This window comes from Siniperca chuatsi, linkage group LG1 (assembly GCF_020085105.1).
Source record: "Siniperca chuatsi isolate FFG_IHB_CAS linkage group LG1, ASM2008510v1, whole genome shotgun sequence".
NCBI lineage: Eukaryota > Metazoa > Chordata > Actinopteri > Centrarchiformes > Sinipercidae > Siniperca > Siniperca chuatsi.
Window position 1 is genome coordinate 13,001,284 of NC_058042.1, and position 22,525 is coordinate 13,023,808.

The following is a 22,525-nucleotide window of genomic DNA, read 5'->3' on the forward strand; positions in this document are numbered from 1 at the left end:
GATCTACAGTATACATGGAGAGCCAGGTGACTTTGACCCTGCAGGATCAGATGTTTCAGGTGCACACATGCTGTGTTTGTTTGGGTTCTGCCCTGCTTCAAACATTAACATGCAGACACACTATCATACATCTACACAAATACTGTACACAGGCTGGGTGTCGTTTAGTACGTTTACAATACATAAATTTCAGCACCAATACCAAAACAATACTTTTTTTTATACCTTTATTTAAGGAACATAAGGATGTTTTTCTCAAAAATCCTTTTTTTTCTTTAACAAAAAAAGCCAAACTTCTCAAATGTTAAAGTGACTTTATGTAACTTTTGCTGAACAGCACCTCCTGTGGCCACAAGTGACAATTACAAGATAATAGCAAATGGGACGGTGTAGTCCCTCATTCGTCCAGGAGTGTTCTATCGTAGAAAAGGTTTCAGTCGTAGTCATCTAGACACTGTTTTCAGAATCAAGACGTTTCGGCTCCCATTCACAATTGAGAATGACTTCCGGATGGGAGCCGAAACGTCTTGATTCTGAAAACAGTATCCAGATGACTACGACTGAAACCTTTTCTACGATAATAACCAATGCTAAAATGTAGCGTAACTGTAGAATAAGTATAGCAAAGTCATAAAGTAAGCAAACTGACTTAGTAACGTTGTTATCTATTAAACAATATCCATCTAAAGTTTGCTAACATTAGCTAACATTCACCACCATAAGCTACTGGTCATACCAGATCAAGGAAGGTTATGTCTTTGCCGTACTCCTGATCGATAGTTAAGTTACCATAAAGAAAACTACACACTTCTTGATGTTGTTTTCACATTAAAAGCCTACCTATAAAGCAAGGCTGCACTTTTAATGTGAAAATTCTGGAAGAAGTGTTGAGTTTAATTCATGCTAGCTTAATGTCGTTCAGGGAAAAAGGCAAAGTGACATGTGACATGACTCTGTTGTACTGATGCTATTAGTGCTGTGAAAGTTTTGAGTTTGCATTAACTGGGGAACAGGGGAAAAAAGTCTTGTCTCTAATATAAGCCTGCCCCAAATGAAGGCCTGGTTCTCTCTGCAACTCCACCACTGAGGTAACTTTTGAGAATTTACAGTTGTCTTGCTTTAAATGTTGTCTAAACACAAGCAGCTGCACAAAAAACTTTAAAGATCAAAGAGTAAGTGATTACTAATCTGAGCAAGCATTCAATGCCAGCTTTTGGTATTAACCAGACACATTTGTTCGATACCAAAAAGTATAAGTGTCATGTGGTTTCTGTGGAGAAGCTGAGAACAAAACAAGTGGAGATTCTACGACAAAAGAAGAAGAAAAGATTAAGAGAGAGTGCTTTGTTGTGAAATTGTGTGATTGTGTGAATGTGTGTGCATTTTCTCTCTGTACTGACCTGCACCTCTGAGTCAGCGCTGACTGGTTGTAGCTGAAACCAGGTGTCTTTGCCGTGATATTTCTGCAGGTCCTCTTTCTTCACTGCAACCTTGCCTACACACACATTAACACACATAGACAACTAAGCTCAAAACATAACTCACTTTACGCTTCCTAAAAAGCCTACGTCTTCAGATGCAAGCTACAACAAACACACTCACATGCCTGCTCACATACTGTAAAATCCACATGCCAATCTCTTTTTTAATGCACGTAGGCACCAGGTGGAGAAATACTCACAAAGTGCACTGTCAGTGACCTGGAAATGACCCTGTCATTTCTGCCCTGAAACTAACAAGTTAACTTTTCTGTTTATACCTCCCCACCCACCCACACACACACACACACACATACATATAAACAGGAGCTGTGATAGTGTTAAAGATACAAATCACACCCTGAGAAAGATTTTTCAGTTTGTGGTCGGTGGTCATACACATATACAACCCCTCCAATATGCACATTGACACACCCAATAACACAGATAAAAACATCTGCCCACACACAAACAGACACACAGACACACAACTTTTTAGTGCTACGAGTGTAAGTAAGATCATAAGTACCAGACTTCATTCAAAATGTTTCCAATTTTAGACTAGATTTCATTCAGGGAATGTTACTCTGTAAAATGCCCTTGAAGGAATAATTTGAAATATGAAATGCTTATTAGCTTTCTTGCCGAGAGTTAGATGAGAAGATTGATACCACTCTCATGTCTGTTTAATATGAGGCTACAGCCAGCAATCGGTTAGCTTAGCTTAGCATAAAGACTGGAAACAGGGGGAAACAGCTAGCTTGGCTATGTCTGAAAATAACAAAATCTGTACCTCACCTCTAAAAGCTTACTAATTAAAACATCTTGTTTGTTTAATCCACTTGCTGTGGAAATATTAAATTGCTTTACTAGAATAATTTTAGAGCTGCCACTAACAATTATTTTCAATGTCAATTAATCTGTTGATTTTTGGAATAAGAGATTAATCGTTTAGTCTATAAAATATCAGAAAATAGTGAAAAGAGCCTGTCACAATTTCCAAAGCGCAAGATGACAAGTGTCCAAAACCTAAACACATTCAATGTTTGTCAATTACAGTGATCTATAACACAGAAAAACAGCAAATTCTCACATTTGAGAAACTGGAGCCAGCAAACAATATTTCCTGTTGCCTTGTTTCTTTCAATCAACTTAGTGGAAACTGTGTTTTAGCACTGATTTATTTACTGACATTTGTTTTAATGTTTGAAATTATTATATTATGGTTTAAGCTTAAATTTTAAATCTTTGAATCTATGTTACTTTAAACTTGAGTTTCGATTGTTTGGTAGTAGAACTCTGTGGTTACAGTATATATTTGAAAAGACAGTCTGACGTGCAACCAGACATTACACGTTACATAAATTACACAAAAAATAAAATGAAAGTTGTTGTTTTATAACACAACAGAGTGCTACTGCTGTTTCATAAAAGTAAAGGTATAACAGGAGTTTACAACAGATGAAGCAGCTGTTTACTCACCAATACTGGAGTCCCTCCTGAAGACGTCCCTGTCGAAGATGTAGAAGGAGAGGTGTCTGAAGCTACGTGGGATCTCGCAGTAGAAGTCCTCCCCATAGAACGGACTGGAGGTGAGAGGAGAAAAACGGCAAAATGTGATTAAAGACTCCTCTCGTCTGATAGTGTGTTTTACCACAAACACAAATGTAGTTAGTGTTTAGTTGTGTGTTGTGAGGGGGAAAAAAGAAGGGAAAGTAAAGCAAAATCTTCTGGAGAAGAAGAAAAAAAATTCTAAAATAAAAAACAAAACACTTTGTAGTCACATCTCTGTAACAAGTTTCGTACGAACTACAGTGCAAAGAGATTAAAGCAGTATAAAATCACACAACTATGGAGATCTAATCTCATAATTATGACGACCAAGATATGAGATATGGTCTCTCTTTTTTTTTCTTTGATCAATGCAATGCGCTTCCGTACAAATTTGCATTAGAAGTCTTCACAATCTTTCATGAAACACTCTGTTTGTAGACTGAGGTCAGACTGCTTCCCCTGCAATACATAATGAGCACTGGGCATCACTGTATTTGAAAGCAGGCAGTCATGGAATCAATAGGCTGTGAAGTAATTTGTTGAAAACCATATTTTAATCAATGCTTGTCTTTTTTTTCAAAATTTCTTATTAAGTTATTTTAATATTAAAGGAGCAGTATGTAGGATTTAGTGGCATCTAGTCGTGAAATTGCAGTTTGCAACCATTTGAATACCGCTCACCTCACCCTCTCCTTCCCAGCGTGTATGAGAAACTATGGTGGCTGTGAAACGTGCGAAAAAAGCGAAAGGCCCAATCTAGTGCCAGTGTTTGGTTTGTCCGTTCTGGGCTACTGTAGAAACATGGCGGTGCAACATGGCGACCTCTGTGGAAGACCCGCTCCCTCTGTAGACAGCTTATTTTAAGGTAATGAAAACAAAACCCTTCTTATTTTCAGGTGATTATACACTAATGAAAACATACATATGAATATTATATTCCATTTCTGCCAAAAGCTCCTCCTGAATGTGCTGGACATGCTGGACCCTTAAGTAATTTAATGTAACATGTCATAAAAAGAGCACCATTCTGAAAGAATCCTATAAAAGCATGAAATAGAAAAAAGTAATTACCACTTTTATTAGACCAGTAAGGAGATACCCTGTCCACCCAGCTAGTCAAAGTGTGACAATCTCATGTGCATAGTTGGGTGAGCACCCTCTTCTTGTGCTCTCACTCATTCTTTAAAATATCCATTAACTGACTGATTAATTGATTGGTTAATCTGTAAACTATTCCTGCCTCTGTAATATTTTTCAGTGCTGTTTGACTAGGCGTGTCTTGGTTGGTAAAACTAACAGTCTGGCTGTAAGTGTGCTTGCATTCATGCAAACATCACAGACAAACTTCTGTCAACATCCTTGCCCAAATATGATGGATTTTGTCGATTAATCACATTAGACATAAAGACCATGTGCATTTACATCTTGCCATGAATCATGTGGAATCTACATGTTGTTTTCCTACAACAGTCAGCCTGTTTGTGACACCTGGCTGGAAGGTGCATCAACTGAACACACTCTGCCTTATCGTAAATGATGACCATAGAAATCATGGCAATGAGAATCTTGTGAGCTGCGCCCTCAGGGCCGTGGCTAACAATTACTGACTTCCTCTGTTACTCTTTAGACATAAAGACAGACAGAGGGATGGGTGGATGGATAGGCAGGCAGAGGCATGACTGCATTTATAAATAATCTTACAAATACAGGATCCTTAAATAAATGTAATTAAATTTTGTCAGTTGCAACTCTGTGTGTATGCAGGAAGGATGTCACTTGTTTCCTCATCAGCCCAGCCAAAATGAAAATTGTGAAATCTCGAGGCTGTGTGTAATATATGTATATACAGCAACTGCAAAGCATCTGAGTGAAAAAGGGTGATATATTTTTTATGTTTTGGTTGAATCTTAAATTCAAAAAAAAAAAAATACCATTATATTCTTACGTTTGATATAATTGATATATGATTTTTCCACTATTTATACAGAAGTCTGCTGTATTTGTAACAACACACCTTGATACAGAGTTCTTCTCTGGCCAAAAGATTTCAAGTAATGTGCATACATCAAAAATATTTTCATGAGAGAGCCCAAGCTAGTAGAGAGAAATTTTTGGCATTTCCAAGATGTATACTGTATGAGTCCACTTGAACTGCTCACTGCTCGTTGAAATGAAGTTTAATGTAAAAAAAAAAAAAGAAAAAAAAAAAGAAGAACAAGAACAAGTTTATCAGTCAACCAATGAGACGTGCAGTGCAGATGACTAATGTTTATGAGATATCTGTTCATTAACCTGATGTAAGATAGGCCATTACAGTAATCTGAGGTGTTAGCTGGCTCTCGGTAAATCAGTACCTGGAGTACGGCTCAGTGATATAGTTCAAATCAATATCACACTAATCATAAAGATGGTTTGGTATTGAAATGCTTTATATCATTTTTTTGGGGGGGGACATTTTAGCTTTTATTAGATAGGAGACAGTGAAGACCTGACAGGAAATGAAAGGAGAAAGAGAAATGGTGGATGACATGTAATAAAGGTCACCGGCCAGACTTGAACTGGGATCGTTGAGATTATATGATCATCATCAGCAACACCAGCTCTAACCTGAATTAAATTTTAAATCTTCCAATTTAAAAAGGCAGGGAGTTACGCAAATGTTTTGACATGTGAGAAAGTGGTGGTGGAAAGGATGAGAAACAAAAAGAGCCCGACATAGAAAAAGGGTGGAAGGGCCCCTCGACGTACCATAGTGACTTCTCGATGATCTTGGTCCTGAAAACCTCTTCTTGGTCCAGGTTGACAGTGCAGTAGCAGTCCCTCATCCTGTTTGGCCCCGGGTACGGAGGGATGTTTTTTGCTTCTCCTGCACAAAGAAAAAGGGAGAAGAAAAAACAGGAAGGAGAGAGTGAGCGGTTCCTATTCAGGTTACGCTGTTGTAAGCAATAACAATGTGTTCATTCAGGCACACTGCTATAAGTGATTACTTATTTAAGAACACTACAAGCATGCAAAGTTTAAAAGGAAATAGCATTATGTAAGTTCACACCTGTTGTAGCTTCAAATAATCTGACAGCACGAATAATGAGTTTAGCTCTGCCAGGGTGACAAATTTTACACTGGACACATAAATATTAAGCCATGCTCTCAGAGACAGACACACAAATAACAATTTACCATTCAAAACATCATGTGAAAATGTGTGTGTGTGCGTGTGTGTGTGAGTGTGTTATCAGATCTGTGAATGAAAGAATCTGCGTGGGACATTTCCTGAATCCTGCTGAAGCTCAATCTGTTCATCAAACATGTGTGACAGATAGCACTCCCTTTCACAAGAATGTGGTCCAACCACCCACCGAGACACACACACATACACAAGCACGCACAAACACACAGGTGGTGCTCCAGTCCCTCAGGAGCAATATATTCTCCTTTATGAAGCCATGGATCCATATTAGTCAGTTCTCTGTCCCTCTGTAGTCTATAGTTACACGTGTGTTAGTCCAACATTGTCATTGTTTGCTCCAATAACGCTCCATTATCTGCATGGGAATCTGATACTGCCATTCAGCCGACCAGCTGAGCTATAGCCAGTCTCACACTGCTAATTCTTCACAATGACTGGGGCTGTTTACAAACGGACACTTTCTCTTTTTAAAGTTTATCCACTACAACAGTGGTTCCCAACATTTTATATAACAGATAGCTACTTTCATATTAAGGAAGTCTATTTTCCTATCAATATATCTGCACATGAATGCAGCAGTCCCATTAGACTTTTCAATCAATTTGCACTCTCAACTCCAATAAATAGTAAAATGTCTTTTTTTCTGCCACCTCAAATCATTTCTATGGATGGGAATCACTGCACTGCATCCATCCACCTCTGACAGTTTATATTTAGAATATCCCAAGAACTGCATCTCATCACAGAACCAGTTTAATACCTTAGAATTGAGAGTTGGTCTTGCAGCAATGTAATCACATTAGTCATGAAGCACTCACTAACCTGCGATCACAATGATTGGATAAAACATGTGATTCACTGGTAGTCATGAGACCAACCAGTTAAGCAAAAGTCTTGCACTGAAATGTCACTATTTCAAGGATACGCCTGGTGATATTCTGTATTTTTCTTATTTTCAACAAATACCATGAAAAGACCAAAACTAACAATGAATTGATCCTGTCACCAATTGCTTTCTTTGTAGCCAGAACCCGATACAGCTTATTTCCCTGTGCCACAGAGCTCCACTGTCGTCCAAAAACTATTACAAACACATCAGTGAGCCACACACTTTGCACTGGGTGACATGTTCCTTCGTTTCAATGAACATGAGCCCAATGAACCTGTAGTTAATTTTGACTCAATCCTACATTAACCAACCTGCTGCCGTAAATACTCAAAAGAGCACTACATGTGTATTAATCCGCTGCTGAAAATAGTCAACAGCAAATGCACTATTTACTCATGTTTGAGTGACAGCGTGACTGTCAGATTGTCGGTTTTGGAAAGTTACATAAATGGACACAGCCCTAATCCAACGTCAGAAAGGTGTGGGCGGAGGGGGTTTCTGGTGATCTGTTCGACCATCCAACAAGCACTTCTGAAGAATCATAATGGCCGTTTTGCTCTTTTAATAGGATTTGTTGACAAAAAGGAACAAGCCAGACTTATCTTTTTAGCTTGCTCTGCTCTTCTACACAATGTGCTGTTGTTACTAGAAAGTGTAAAATACATAATTTCATTCGACAAATGACCAGTTATGAAAGAGTACCTACATCTCTACACAGAGGATAAATATAAAACCATGCTGAGACAAAGAGATGATTAAGTGCCCTCCGTGGGGTTTGTAATACAACACAGTGTTATGACTGCTTCATATGGTGTGTGGATCATTACGCAACAATTCACACTAACACAATTCTTTCACAAATTAAAAAGACACCTGAGCTTCAATTTGTTGTTGTTACAGAATGCAACTCTGTGTTTACGTGTGAGAGCAGAGCAATGACGTAAGTCTCTCTTATCTCTGTCTTTATCCCTTTCCTTCACACTGTTATTAGATCCCTCCCTCCTGTAATCCTCCTCATTCACCCTGCGCTCCTGAATTCCCTCCAATCTCTGTTTTCCTCCCGCTCTCATTCATGACCTGTGAGGTCCCTTGATTGGATTGCATCATCCGAGTAACCAGTACATCATGGGATTACCACAGCTTTCTCAGCGGACCTTTCTCCAAATCTTCTTAGATTGATGAGTGCATTTTTCTGCATTTTTCCAGCAGCCAGAGGATTCAACTCATGCCAATACGGCATGAAAATCAACTTGCAGAGACTTAAAACTTGCTTGAGATAGATAATACATCACATGAACATTGAGCTGTCTTTTTTTATAGATGTGTAGTAATGCAGATGAAACGTTTTCTGCGTAGGTGGATCCAAATGCAGATGTGAAGCCTCAACATTTATTGAGATGACTGGCCATTTATACCTTATCAAAGATATATCACAGACTTGCAGTACTTGCTTTTTGTCTTTTTATTTTTATTTTAGCTTACTATGTTTATTCTTAAGACAAATTCCTAGTATGTGAAAACCTGTAAACCTGAAAATCTGATGCTGATATCGGCGTATACAGTAAGTTGATGGATAAGCGACAAAAAAATTGCAATACAAAAATACCAAAGATACATTTTAGGTAATTCATAAACAGTGTCACATCACATAGTTTGTCCATCAGCGAGCAGTTAAACATTTATTTTTCAACTGTAAAATGTCACACTCAGTACATTTCTTATATCTTATTTCACAATTATTTAATAACTACATTTAAGGAATCCTTAGTTAAAAATGCTTGCTTATGTTGAGGTGCAAAAGTTAGCGTATCGATAAAAGCAAAATGCGACAAAGTCCAATAGAAACAGAATAAATCATGACGTACATGAAGCATGTGACTTAAACGTCCACTGAAGAGACAAAAAGTAGCGACAGATAAAAACATCAGATCTGTGTGGAGCAATGTAATCTTCCTCATGAAACAAACATAAATGCCATAGTTCCATCATGTTTCCCACATTGTTTGAGGTTTGACTGGCGTTTATTTAATTACATCATCTCATTGCACCCAACTGGAGCTTTAGCACCAGGAGCTGTTTATCTCGGTGTGTTCAACTTCTAATATTCGTAGTGGATGGAAACACACATTATTTCGCATTTTCTTTTGCCAATTTTCTGTAAATTTGGTTAAAATTTGCACTACATTTGGATGGAAACTTGGCTAATGCTTGAGGATACTTAGAAAATGGTTATAACATAAAATTTGCAATCTGTAGTTATTAAGCTAAAAGACACAAAAACCACCAGTAATATCCCTTAAGCAGCATCTGCCCAGTCATTACCACAATTACAGATACAGGGTGACATCTCTTACTACAACAGTGAGGGGGAGTATACAAGTTTCAGTTTTGTGTGTTTATAATTGATGAAGAGTGAGTCTGTTACAAAAGAAAGGATAAGTCTCTCCAGTAACTTGCCACTCAACACATTAAAGACTTAAACCAGAGTGTAATCCCCTGTCTAAGGCTGCCTATCAGTCTCTCTTTTTATCCTGGTCCATGTGCTGCTGTTTCCTCTTTTCCTTTTTGTCTGAACCCCCACTTTTTTTTTGCTTTTCATCTATGTTGTCTTGCATTATCGCTTTCGTTTTCCTTTTCAAAATTAGCTTCAACCTGATTTCACTCTCCTATATTTCTGGTTGCTTCCCCTTTTTTCGTCTCTCTCTCTCTTTTACTTTCTCCAGAGGGGTGCGTTTTCTCTCCTCAAGATTCAAAATAAGCAGAAAAAAAGAAGAACAATAGCAGCAGCTTTCTCTTTTCATCAAGCACCACTGCAGCTGACCTTGGAGAATATCTTGCCCTAGTATCTGAGCAAAACACACAGTGAAAAAGACACACGCTTTGCATGTGTGTGTGAGTGCTGTGTAGTGTGCATGCAAAACACAGGGTGTTGAACAGAATTGCAGAGAAATAATGATGACAAGAACACCCCAAAGAGGACCAAAGTGACCAGGAGCGGATCGACACATCAAAAAATGGTTGACTCCCCACCTCATTCCTGCAGAGGAAAGTGATGAAAAGGAGGCAAAAGAAGGAAGAAATGAGGAAGCACAAGTGATTGAAGCATTGTATTTGATGCAGTGAATGTGGAGCTTTGTTCTTCTTCCTCCTCTGTTGACTAGTTTCAGTTGGTCACACTCTTGTGTACAGTTACAGAGGCACCGCTCCACTCGTTATTCTAATCTTCTCTGACATGAACACATTCGAGGATATACAGGCGTGAATGCTTTCAGTGGCTGTGCGCTCAACTAGCAGGCCTCGGAAACACAGGCTTTAAGGAAAGGAAGAGGAGGGGTGTGTGTGTGTGTGTGTGTGTGTTTTTTTTTGGGGGTGTTACTGAGAAAAATACAAAATACAAGCAGCATACTCAATCAAGGGTGAGAGAGGAGGAAGACTGCAGAGGGAGAGAGAGAAGTCAGTGAGATAGAAAGCTGGAGAGCAGTTGGCTTTGGAGAAAGCTACAACAGGAAATGAGATGAGGAGAAAGGAATTTCAACTGGATCCAAGATGTAGTTTAAAAGAAGTGAACAACCCAGTTACCCCTGAGTGTGTGTGTGTGTGTGTGTGTGTGTGTGTGTGTGTGTGTGTGTGTAAGACAGAGAGACACCGTGAGAATGGAAAGAAGGACTGAAACTTGTAAGAGCACAATTTATTATCCCACAGTTAATACTCAGTTCCTTTGATGCTCCTAAGTAGAGAATCAAAACAAGAACCGAAACAAAACTTTGTCATTAGTGTCTTTCTGAAAATGACTAAACATAAAAACATCACATCCACAGATGCCTACTCTGTGAACAGTCACTGCAGTGGCTTCAATCCCACAGTGAAATATTCCTTTATCATTGAACTAGGGCTGAAACTTGCATTTATTTTCATTATCCTTGATTACTTTTTCTATTAACTGATTTACTCTATAAAATATCAAAAACTACAGACAACAACACTCATTAACAGCGTTCAGATCCCCAAATCAAGTCTTAAAAGGTTTCTCCTGCAATCTAGTTTTGCACTTTTATAACGCCGGGGCACTTCTGAGAGAAATCAAGAATGGTTCGAATCAATGCAGCAGACAACGAGACATCCTGGCTTTTAGTCCTTACTATGGGCTGAACTCCCAAACCTTGAATCCCGCACTTCCCATAATGCAACTCGACAGTGTCTTTTGCTAGGCCTCCACTACTTGGTAAACACCCACGTCTTTCAAACTCAGACCCAAATCAGCACTGGCGTAAATCATTTTGGCGTAGTAGCCACAGACTGAATTGCAGATCCAGAGCTCCGGCGTCTGATAAACCTTTAAATGCATTAATCTGTTACTCAAACTGGACTTCCTGGATCGCATTTCATGTCTCACCTTTACCAAATAACCCGCCCCCACCATCACAGCCCCCTCTGCTGTTTTTTTTTGGATCAATTTTGTATTGATTATTGTATAGATAGGGTCACATACAGTTGTCCATAGTTTCTTCAGAATAAAACATAAACAAGGAGGTGACCCTCTGAACCCCCTCCCACTCCAGCGGTCCCCAAGCCCCAAGCCATTGATCCTTGACATAAAATTCCAATCAAAGCAAAATAACATTCACATATACACCTGCGTAATAAAATATAAATAACAATAACAATAATAAAACAAAACAGATACAGTCTGCAATATGAGAAACTTAGAATAAGTAAAATAACATAAAGACCATCAGAGGTTTGAGAGTCCAATCATATCACAAAATTAGATTCTACCGTCTTGAAGCTTTTCTGTCAACTCATCTGCCACAGATTCCCAAGCCTCAAGAGTTGAGGCTCTCGCTTTATTTATTCTGGCCGTTGACAGTTCTAACATTACTATATCATGAAACTGAAATAGCCAGTGTCACACAGTATTGGGAGGGAGCCATCTTTGCGCAATTATCTTTTTGGCAGAGGTTAGTCCTGCCAGCCAAATCTTTCTTTGTGGCTCTGTGAAACCTAAATTGGAGTCATCGTTTAGAAGGAGCACAACTGGTTGCACTGGTATCTCTTTTCCTATCATACCAGACATTATTGATGAGATCTTCTCCCAAAACTCATAAACCTTCTCACATTCCCAGATCATATGCATGAATGTTCCCTCTTGTTGGTAGGGACAAAAACTACAGTGGGGATTTGCAGATTATTTAATGAGGAAGCATTTCTTTGGTGTCCAGAACAATCTGTGACAAAATTTGAAATGAATTAATTGATGGTTTGGATTTTTTGATGCACAGAAAATATTTTTCCATACAGTCTCCCAATCAATTTGGTCTACAGACAGATCTCTTGTCCATATTGTGTGCAGTGGTAATTGTTTTTGCTTAACTTCAAGAAGGTAAGGATAGACAGCTGACACTACCCTTTGTTGAGAAGGATTAAAGAGCCAACTGTGAACAGGATGTGTTTCGAGAGCTGATCCCCATGGGACTCCATATGCTCTGAGGGCTGAACGCAGTTGCAAAAACAAAAAAAAAGGAAGATGCTGGTATATTAAAAGATGCAACTATATTTTGAAAGCTGAGCATCCCGTTATCATTCCATATGTCAGCAAGAGTCCTTATTCCCTGCTTTGACCACTGTTCTGATGTGAATGGTTCAGAACCACATTTAATATTCCTATTATGCCATAGGGGAGTTTGTAGGTGCCATTTGTTGTTGTAACTTAATAATTTCTCCACTGCTGTGAAAGTGTTAATGGTGTTTGTTACAATGGGACCGAAGGATTGTTTACAATACTTTAAAGAGAGTCCAGAAAACAGTACATCCTCAAGTATGATTGGTCTGACAATTGCTGCTTCTATTTCTCTGCAAGGTGTGGAAGCTATAGAGTCAAACCATGTCTTGACTGCTCGCATGATATAGCTCAAAATTGGGAAGGGAGAGACCACCCTCCATTTTGGTACGTTGCAATGTCACCAGTTTTAACTTTGGTTGTTTGCCATTCCAAAGAAAAGTGCGAATTAAAGAGTCAAGTCTTTTCCACCATTTTAAAAGAGGTGGCAAAGGAATCATGGCACTAAGAAAATTAACCCTAGGTAATATATTCATCTTCACAGTCGAGACTCTAGATTGCAGTGATGCGGGAAGTGTCCTCCATCTGTCAATATCTCTTTTAAGCTTTTGAAAGACACTATCATAATTGATATGTACAATTTCTTTTAGAGAGGGCCATATAAATATCCCTAGATAAGTTATCTGATTCATAATTGGGATAACTGATGGTGTCTGGGTACTCTGAGCTTTTAAATTATTTGTACCATATTGATAAATTTCTTATCAAAACCAAATTTGTCTAACACCATCCATAAATAATCCCAATTTAATCTATCGAAAGCTTTATCTGCATCTAAGAAACTGCAGAATAAAACTGCACAAGGGGAATTTCTATCCTTACTTTCATGAATTACATGTAACAACCAACGTATATTGTCTGCAGCCAAACGATGTGGGATAAAGCCAGATTGATCGCTATGAACCCCCTCTGCTGTTTTAATGCAGGACTGTTTTCGGTCTGAGTCCCCGCTAATGCTCACGCTGTATATGGGCCCAAAAATGCAGAAACCTGAAAAGGCCTGAAAAACTTCTTCATTATATGTGCCCACTGAGCAACAATGAATGGGGTGCCATCTTATATCCAGTTCTCTTAATACCTCAATACCTTCCCAGCCACTATCCACACATTTAGTTCCACAACTATTTATATATCTGCAGACTTATAAATGTGCAAAATGGGTCGAGGGCTGGTATTGGTCGCAGGAGTAAACAAACTGGTCTGTAGTCTGCAGTTCACTTTATCCGTCCGTTTCATCTGGAAATCACGGTGAAAAAAAATAAACGTGTCTCACTGCGACGACATTAAGGTATCATTTTGTACGATCGATTTAGCCAACCCTTGCCTTAATGAACACCACAATTCTACACGATGAGCGGTAGGCTTTAGCGTGTAGCTAACGTTAGCTTTTGGCTAGGTTAGCGATAGCAGGACAACAGTTAGCGTTATAGCATTTAATAAGCATCATGTGGGCCGTATGTGATTTATCTTCAACCGACTGGTCATCCGTTTCCGTGTCTTCCACCACAGCTTCCAACAGCGCAGTAGCTGAGCCGCTGTGCCAGAGAAGGCCGGCCTGTGACCCAGCAACGCATCAACTCAGACGGTCAAACCACTTGCTGCTCCGCCGGTCGGAGCTTGACCAATCAGAAATGTTCAGCGCAGCAAGCCCCACCCCGAAAGTTCCTGTACTTTTGCAAAGTACTACCTGGCGAGCAAAAAATGTCCCCAGTACTTAATTTAGACCCTGGTCCTCCAAAGGTTCCTAGTGCCTGGGGAAAGTTCTTGCGGTGGAAACGCTGCTTTAGACCAACAGATAGCCACATTGGCCACTTTGAACGTACTCTAGCTCATCTTGAAACCTAATATAACTGAAACCTGTTAACCTCTAAAACCCTGGTTTCCCCCTTAAATTTCCACTCCACAGCCACCTTTCAAGCCTACATGGGCTGACTGTTTGACAGTGTTTGGGTGGAGTATCACTATAAGTAGCTTAAAGGTTAGATAAAAAAGATCCCACCCTGTTCGACAACATGACACATATATCACACATACAGTACACACTGAATCTTCTTGTTTCATACTAAACTGAAGCTACATGAAGGTCTCTGATACTGAGCAACACATATATTTTATGGCTACACTATAAACATTAAATGGTATTAATTATGTGTGCATCACTTAGAAACTCCTTTCCTATATTTAGCCTTTAGGGCTTTTGGGATCTTGACTACAATTCTAATAATGTTCTCTTGGTTTGAACAAATCTAGCTGAAACACCGTCAGCAACTTCAATAATAAATGAAATTATGAATTAATTATTATTAGAATAAATTAATTTTCAGTCCATTGACTGATTAACTGATTAACTAATCGGGAACAGACACATCAGGAAACAATAATCTACGCATCCCATGTCAGTGTCATTTCTCTTATTTAATAGCTGGTTTGGTTTATTAGCTGTTCACAGCGGCAGCATCTAGCTACTGCTGACTGTACCAACCTAACACTTTTAAATGCAAACCACAACAGTTGTTGGAGCAGCATGAGGAGGAGCAGCGTGGGAAAAAAAGGGAGTTTACAGTTGGCTGTGCTGCACACCACAGTCTCTGGGATAAACCAGTGTTCAGTTACTGATCAAACTCACTCTCTGTCTAACGCAGCCTGGAGCTAATGTTCTAACAGATTCCCTGGTCTCAATGGAAAACTTGAGTAAAACAATACACAAATACACAACCACAAACACATACACACACACACACACACACACACACACACACACACACGGGCGTATGCAGTGAAGTTACACTGTGCTTTGAAGTCTGCTCGCATGTTAGAAATCAGGGTACTGAAACCTGGCATGTTCATTCAGGATGAGTGTAATCTTTCAAACCAGTGTGGTGTCATGGTGGAGTGTAGTTAGAAGTACAAGGAGAGGACACAGTTTAACCTCAACACTCCCTCCAGATTCCTTATTCATTTACATAATTCTCAGAATACTTTGTGTTTGTTTTGTTTTTTTTACTTTTTTTACTGGGAAAAAAAACAATTAAAGAGGTAAAATGAGGACCACCTCTCCCCTACATACACAATGAGGCTTGGCATACACAATGGTGAGAAGATATGATATCTTTTGCAAGCACAAGAAAGGGAGAGTGAGTTTGGTGTAAGTCCCTGTATGTGGCAAGCTGACATTGCCTGTGTTGCCAGAGGAGAGGAACACTGTTGCAAAACCTGATTTAATCAGTGTGTGTAGAGCCATTTGCTACATATGTTTTTTTTAACCACTTTCTGTTGAAGCTTTTACATAGAAACAATATGGTAACTGTTCCTGACACTTCTTGACACTTGAGTTTCTCTCTCTACTGTACAGCATGGCGTATGTTTTCATGCTTATGTCATTGTCAGCAGGTAGAGGTCATCCCATGAAGCGATCGAGTCGACTTCTCCCACAGGGCATCTGAAGGACATCCTGAAGGAGCGGTACTCTGGGTGAGCTCTCCAGCCCTTTATTTACCCCTGCTGACCCTGCATGCTGGCCCTACGGCGATATAACTTCCCCACTATTCCTCTATTCCTAGTACTGTGTTCTTGTGGAGGAGTGCAGGGGAGAGCTGCTGTACCCAACCCAGATTATTCCACCAGCCTAAAGCTTCCTGGACCGCATCTAAACAGTCAACACACATGTTTACAGCCAAATACTACCCAGAGAGCTGGCCTTCTAGGACAAAATGGAGAACATGTATATATATATATATATATATATATATATATATATATATATATATATATATATATATATATATATATATATATATATATATATATATATATATATATATATATATATATATATATATATATACACACACATACTATAAACACCTGTATGTACACATTAGGGGTGGTATGCAAGCTACCCCCACACACACACACAACTTCTTATGAACATAATGTAATCATAGCCTCATATGAAGCTTGTTATTTTTCTTAACAAACTAAATGAGAATGAACCCTTCACCTAAATAAGAGCAGGGTGTCCTCCACACATACACAGAGCATTTCTAAAACATTCCTCCTCTCCCTGTCCCCGTCACTCCATGTCTCCTATTTAGTCTGGACAGGAAGAAGTTTAGGAACCTCTGTTGGCCAACTGTCAAGGAAAGGAGGGGGGAGTTCTGTCACTACAGACCAGCTTTTCCCTCCCAGGTGGCTCACCCGGCCCGAGTCACCCAGCCTGAGCTGCCTAAATGTAGCCGCCCACTCCTGTCACCTCCAACACTTTGCCTCCTCTACACAATATGTAATCTAGTGTTTTTTCCCCACTGTGGTCCACTCAGCGTCAAACACTATTTTCACTACATCCAAAATTTGCACTTGTTTTGTTATAACACTTTTAAATAACAACACAGTGCTGTAACAACACTTTAAAGTCTCAGCAGTGCGGGCACAGGCTGAACTCTGGAGGAAAGGATCTAAACCTTTAACTTCAAACAGCAAATTGTAAATATACAGAGACAATACTACTGCAGCAAAATCTAATTGTTTGCAAATGCAATGCATTCAGTGTTTCTCACCAAAAATATTGTGTGTATCCTTGAGGTCTAACAAACATGTTGAATGCATTTCCTTCCTCATAAAACATTTGAAAAGCGTGCATGGTTTACATCCTCGTTTGCTAGCTTGACGTCTTCTTCACTGTCTTGTTTTGGTGTATTGTCATGTTTGTTGGGGCATTAACGCCACCGACTGTCGATAGCCTGAAACCAACAGCAGGATGTGAATTGCGCTGGCTGTGTTTTCGCGCTCATGCCTGTGAGTCCTTTAGCGTCTGCACGATACAAACAAAACAGCGACCCCCTCATAAAAACATTGCTCCATAGTGCTCCTAGTGGTCAAAAACACCACAGGGTGCGTTTAAGTTCTGTGGGTTTAGCAAAGTTTGGCTGCACAGAATGAGTTTGTAATCACTGACCTACTGGCAGGTGGGTTTAAGATGTTAAAGTATTTTATTTTTACACATTTCTTTGAAGAGGTGTACAGTAAATTGTGCCAAGATATGGTTTGATGCCTTTTCCAGTGTTCTGAATCCGTCCGAGTTTGTCAAACGATGTTTCTAGCAGTGACACAGAAGTCTAATGCACATATGTTGTTGTTAATTAGAGCAAAGTCCCGACTCCAGCTGTGCCACTGAGAATTCCCTGTTCTCTGAGCGCTGACAGAGACACAGTCGCTGACAGATGAAGCACAGCCTGCTCCTGTATGTGAGACACAACCTCGGTCCCTCACTCAGTGTCTCACTACATCTGCTTTGCATTAGCATGTTGCCATGCAGGAAAAAACACAATTTTTTTGTAGTCTATTCCAGCCAATCAGGAAGTGAATTGGGGGTAGTTTCCTGTTTCCTGTGTTCCCCCAGACAGTACGGACTCGGGCCCAGTAGCCTCTGTTGGTTCCCAAAATTCATGTGTTCCTCCAGGAAACTGAGAAGAGTCATCACCATAACAATAATAAGTTCTCTCTCTCTCTTCTACAAATATGTTGCAGGTTTTTTAAGCTCTGAGTCATCATCCAACCGCAATCTCATGCCAAAGGACAAGACTTTGATGAAAACAATGTGATGCAAGGGTTACATAGACATTACCAGGAGAAGAGCTCTGTGGGGATCTGACTATGACTATCTCCAAGTATGACTGCTGCTAGGTTACTAGACAGTGTAAACTCTACTGAACTCAAGAGTTCATAACATAAATGTTCTTCATGAACATCAGTAAACTAACAAGTCATGACATATTGATAAAGCTGGTTTCTAGGTAACATGACGTCATTTGCCGGTGGAGGAATGGAAGTACCATTATTTAAGTACTGTATTTAAGTACAAATTTCACCTACTTGTGCTTTCCTAAGTATTTCCATTTGATGCCACTTTATACTTCTACTCCACTACATTTCTTTGACGGCTATAAGTTACTTGTTACTACGGTTGCAACTAACGATTATTTTCGTTATCAATTAACTCGGCAATTATTTTCTCGATTAATCGATTAGTCTATAACATGTTAGAAAATAGTGTGCATCCCAGTTTCTCGGAGTCTGCGTCTTTAAATGTCTTTAAAAACCAAAGCTATTCAATTTACAATAATATGAAACAACGAAAAGCTGAAAATCTTCATATTTGAGAGGCTGAAAACAGCTTTTTTTTTTGCATTTTTGCTTGAAAAACAACTTAAACAATTAATCGATTATATATAATAGTTGCAGATTATTTTTTTCGATTGGCTAATCGACTTAAGTTTTGCAGCTCTACTTGTTTCTATACAAAATAAGATTTTACACCCAAAATAAGTTAAAAAAAATGAATCCACCTCGACCAACTACGACAGTAAAATGTTACTTACACAATAATGCATTAGTAATAATCCAGTAATATATAATATAACAGTGTATAACACTCACAGGGGGCATTTTTCTGCATTTAATACTTTTACTTTTGATAATTTCAGTACATTCTGGTCATGTACTTTCAGTTGTAACAGAGTACTTTACAGTATGGTATTTGGTTTTGGTGGCATTGGTCGTCCACTCTTTCAGTTTTCATTCAAAGGAACTCAACACTGCTGGCTGACTGAACATTCATTCAGCAAGTGCAGCAATCTAATGAGGCCTTTGTGATTTAACATTACAACTCTCTCTGGAGTTACAGGTCTGAGCATATTATCTCACTGGGGCTGGATTAGTTGATAAACTCAAGTCAGGGTGGTTCTCTCTCCAGCTGTTTCGCAGGGATGCTGCAGCCAATTTTAACAGCAGGTAAGGAGCTGGAAAATACAGGCTGATGTACAAAGCCAAACTTTGTACATCAGCTCAACTAAAAAAAGGGGCCACGTGAGTGTTTTTGTCTACTGCCGGCTGGCATCTTCACACAGCCCCACAGCTTGTATGTGTGTTTATTGTCATTTTTTCCTCTGCTCATCCCTTCTGTCGCATGTTTGGAGTCACAACAAATCGGACAGCACAGCCAGGATGAACCGGGTGCCAGATGTCAGTGAAAACGAGTGGAGAAGGCCCCAAACGTCCTGTATTGACCCAATGTAACAGTTAGAGCACACAGAGGAAATGATTGTTTGCTTTGAATGTTTTGATATTAAAAAGGGGGAAAAAACATGTTATCAAACAGGTCAGACTGCAGCATTTTAGACTTCTTCCCCTAACAAAAAAAACACTATAGGCCTAATGTTTACAGCTGAAACAATTAGTCGAATAATCGATTAGTCGATTGACGGGAAATTTATCAATTTACCATTTCAACACTTTCCCAAGCAAAGCTTTTATTGGTTTTGTATCACAATTAAAATCATTTTAAATTGTTGGCTTTTTGACTGTCGGTTGGACAAAACAAACTATTTGAAGACGTCACCTTGGTCGCTGGGAACTTATTATTGGTACTGTTCACTTTTTTCTGACATTTTGTACGCTAATCGACTAATCAAGAAAATAATCTTCTGATTAATAGATAATGAAAGTAATCATTAGTTGAAAACTTAACTTTAATATTGTACATGGCAAAAGTGTCTGTGTAACTTAAAAGTAAGCTTATGGCAACTTTATTTTTCTCTCCTGTTTTAATTTCTTCCCCATAGTATTATTATTATCTATTGTAATCTATGAGATACATGTGGTTAGGAACTCTATGTAATTACTACATTTTTTCTTAAGATCAGGGAAATGTACTTCTTGTACAGGCATGCCAATTTCTGAATTGCATAAAAACACTGGCCTCTCCACTAAATCCTTCATTGCAAACTGTACTCCTCCTCATGGCTCCATTCACAAGATATGCATGCACCACATGCCTCCTACAAACCAAGTGTACCCACCAGCTAGATATCTAAATATAGAAATCTGGGCTAACAATCAATCGACAGTTAAGCATGAAGCTGTTTGGACGGGGGGGCGACTGCAGTTAAGGTAAGGTTTATTTGATCTGAAGTGTCCAGAAAAAAGCATCTGGATATGTGCGGAGCCTTTATGTCGCACAGCCTGTTAAATATCACCCAGCGTGTTCAGATCAGTTCAAGTCTCCATATGTAGATCTCTAACACTGCTTTCTTATGCCAGCTACCAAATTCCCACAAGACTTGAATCTCTCAATTTTTCCCTTTTACATTTTCAGTTTTACAATTTGCGGTTTACAGTCTGTGCGCTGAGGGGAAAGCGTGTGATCTGAATCACAATAACAGCAGGAACAAGACAGATCTGTCCCCCTCCAGTCTCCAGCCCGCACTGCCTGCCTGCTTGGCCCGTTAATATGGAGCCATCCATTGAGGCGCTCAGACTGGGGGTAGGGATTTTTCTTCTTACCTATTTTTATTTTAACGCTCTGGAAAACCCGGAGACCTTCCTCTTCTACCGCCATGCTTCCCCCGTGGTTCTTTCCCTTTTGACGACTAGATAAAGACAGTCCTCCACGGTGGTCGGTTCTGGCCTCTCCAGCGCACGGATATTCCAGAGGTTTTGCACATCTATGCTCTCCGGACAGCAATCATACTCCGGCCCGACCACTGCTGGTGCTGCTGACTGGTTGAGAACAAGCGAGCAGATTCAGCTTCAGTCCCGCAGCAGCAGCAGCAGCGGCGCCAGTGGAGGTGTGGCTCCACACAACACCGCCCACACATGTGTATGAAGGGTGATCCGTGGCGCAAAGAGTAGGAGTAGAGGAAGTGGTGTCATTGTGAAATTGAAGACAGCCGAAGTCCACTCTCCCAAACATATATTAATAATAATGATGATAATGTGGTTATTTGCCAATAACTTAAACATAATTTAGTTATATAGCAGAAATGTATGTTTTTTTAATGCAGATTTGCACAGAAATTGCAGATGGAAATTCTGTTCATAAAAATGCTCTGAGATGGATTACAGGCTCAAGATCTCTGGATTGGTCATATCCCTGGAAACATTGAGTTCCTGTCTCACAACACTTCATTTTAACCCCTTGCAGCCCAGTGCCCTTGCACACTTGCTGTAATGACAGTAAGCACTTCAGGCAGGTCACAGAAATACCAAAGGGCCACAATGGCCCAGTCCACAAGTCCAGAGGGTGGACAACATGCATTCAGCCTCTGTTCCACTAGTACAGTGGTTCTTTTTTTCATGCCCTCTTTGGAAACCAAATCAAATTCATGCCCACGTACCTCCCTGTCCTGCATTACCCAGTTTCATTTTAATCAATGAATAACTAAGTAAGTAAAGTTTATTTAAAATCATAAAAACAGTGAAAGAAACGACAATAAAACATAAGCAACAACAACAATATATGGGAGCAACAACATTGGGGAAACTAGCAACAAAACAAGCATTATCTAGATATAATGTTTTCTAGAATATGAACGGGATCTTCACACGTGTTTCTTGTGAGTTACTACTGATCCAAATGAAAAATACTAAATGTTTCCCAAACTACCCAAAAAGTTTTTAGACACAAAAGACATTGACAGTGAACTCGAGAGCAAGATAGGCTTAGTCATATTTCAGATTTTTCTTTGCTTCCCTGTCAAAACATCATTCATTTTGCTAGAATAAACTGTGATAATGTAAATATTGATCATCCAGAACATTAAAAAAAAAAGTTTGTATATTTTTTCATGCCTGCCACTTATAACAATCAGTTGTGACAACATACTTTTTCTCTCTCTTTTGTTTTTTCATATAACCATCACTACTGGGTAAATGAGAATTACAGCTAGTATCCCTGTTTCTCAAAACAGTGTTCAGGTCAGGATGCCATGTCAAGTGCCAAAGGGCCACAGTATGTATAGTTA

General features: G+C 39.4%; 1 protein-coding gene across 1 annotated transcript in view; it reads right to left on the reverse strand.

The window, feature by feature from the left end:
• rasa3 (RAS p21 protein activator 3) overlaps positions 1–21,347 on the reverse strand; it is a 47,082-nt gene extending 25,735 nt beyond the window's left edge. The window contains exons 1-4 of the mRNA XM_044195527.1: positions 21,066–21,347; positions 5,781–5,898; positions 2,961–3,064; positions 1,401–1,495 (exon numbers count right to left, since the gene is read on the reverse strand). Coding sequence (XP_044051462.1) covers positions 1,401–1,495; positions 2,961–3,064; positions 5,781–5,898; positions 21,066–21,120 — 372 coding nt within the window. The 5' untranslated portion in view covers positions 21,121–21,347. The remainder of the gene's footprint in view (positions 1–1,400; positions 1,496–2,960; positions 3,065–5,780; positions 5,899–21,065) is intronic.
• Positions 21,348–22,525: the final 1,178 nt, after the last annotated feature.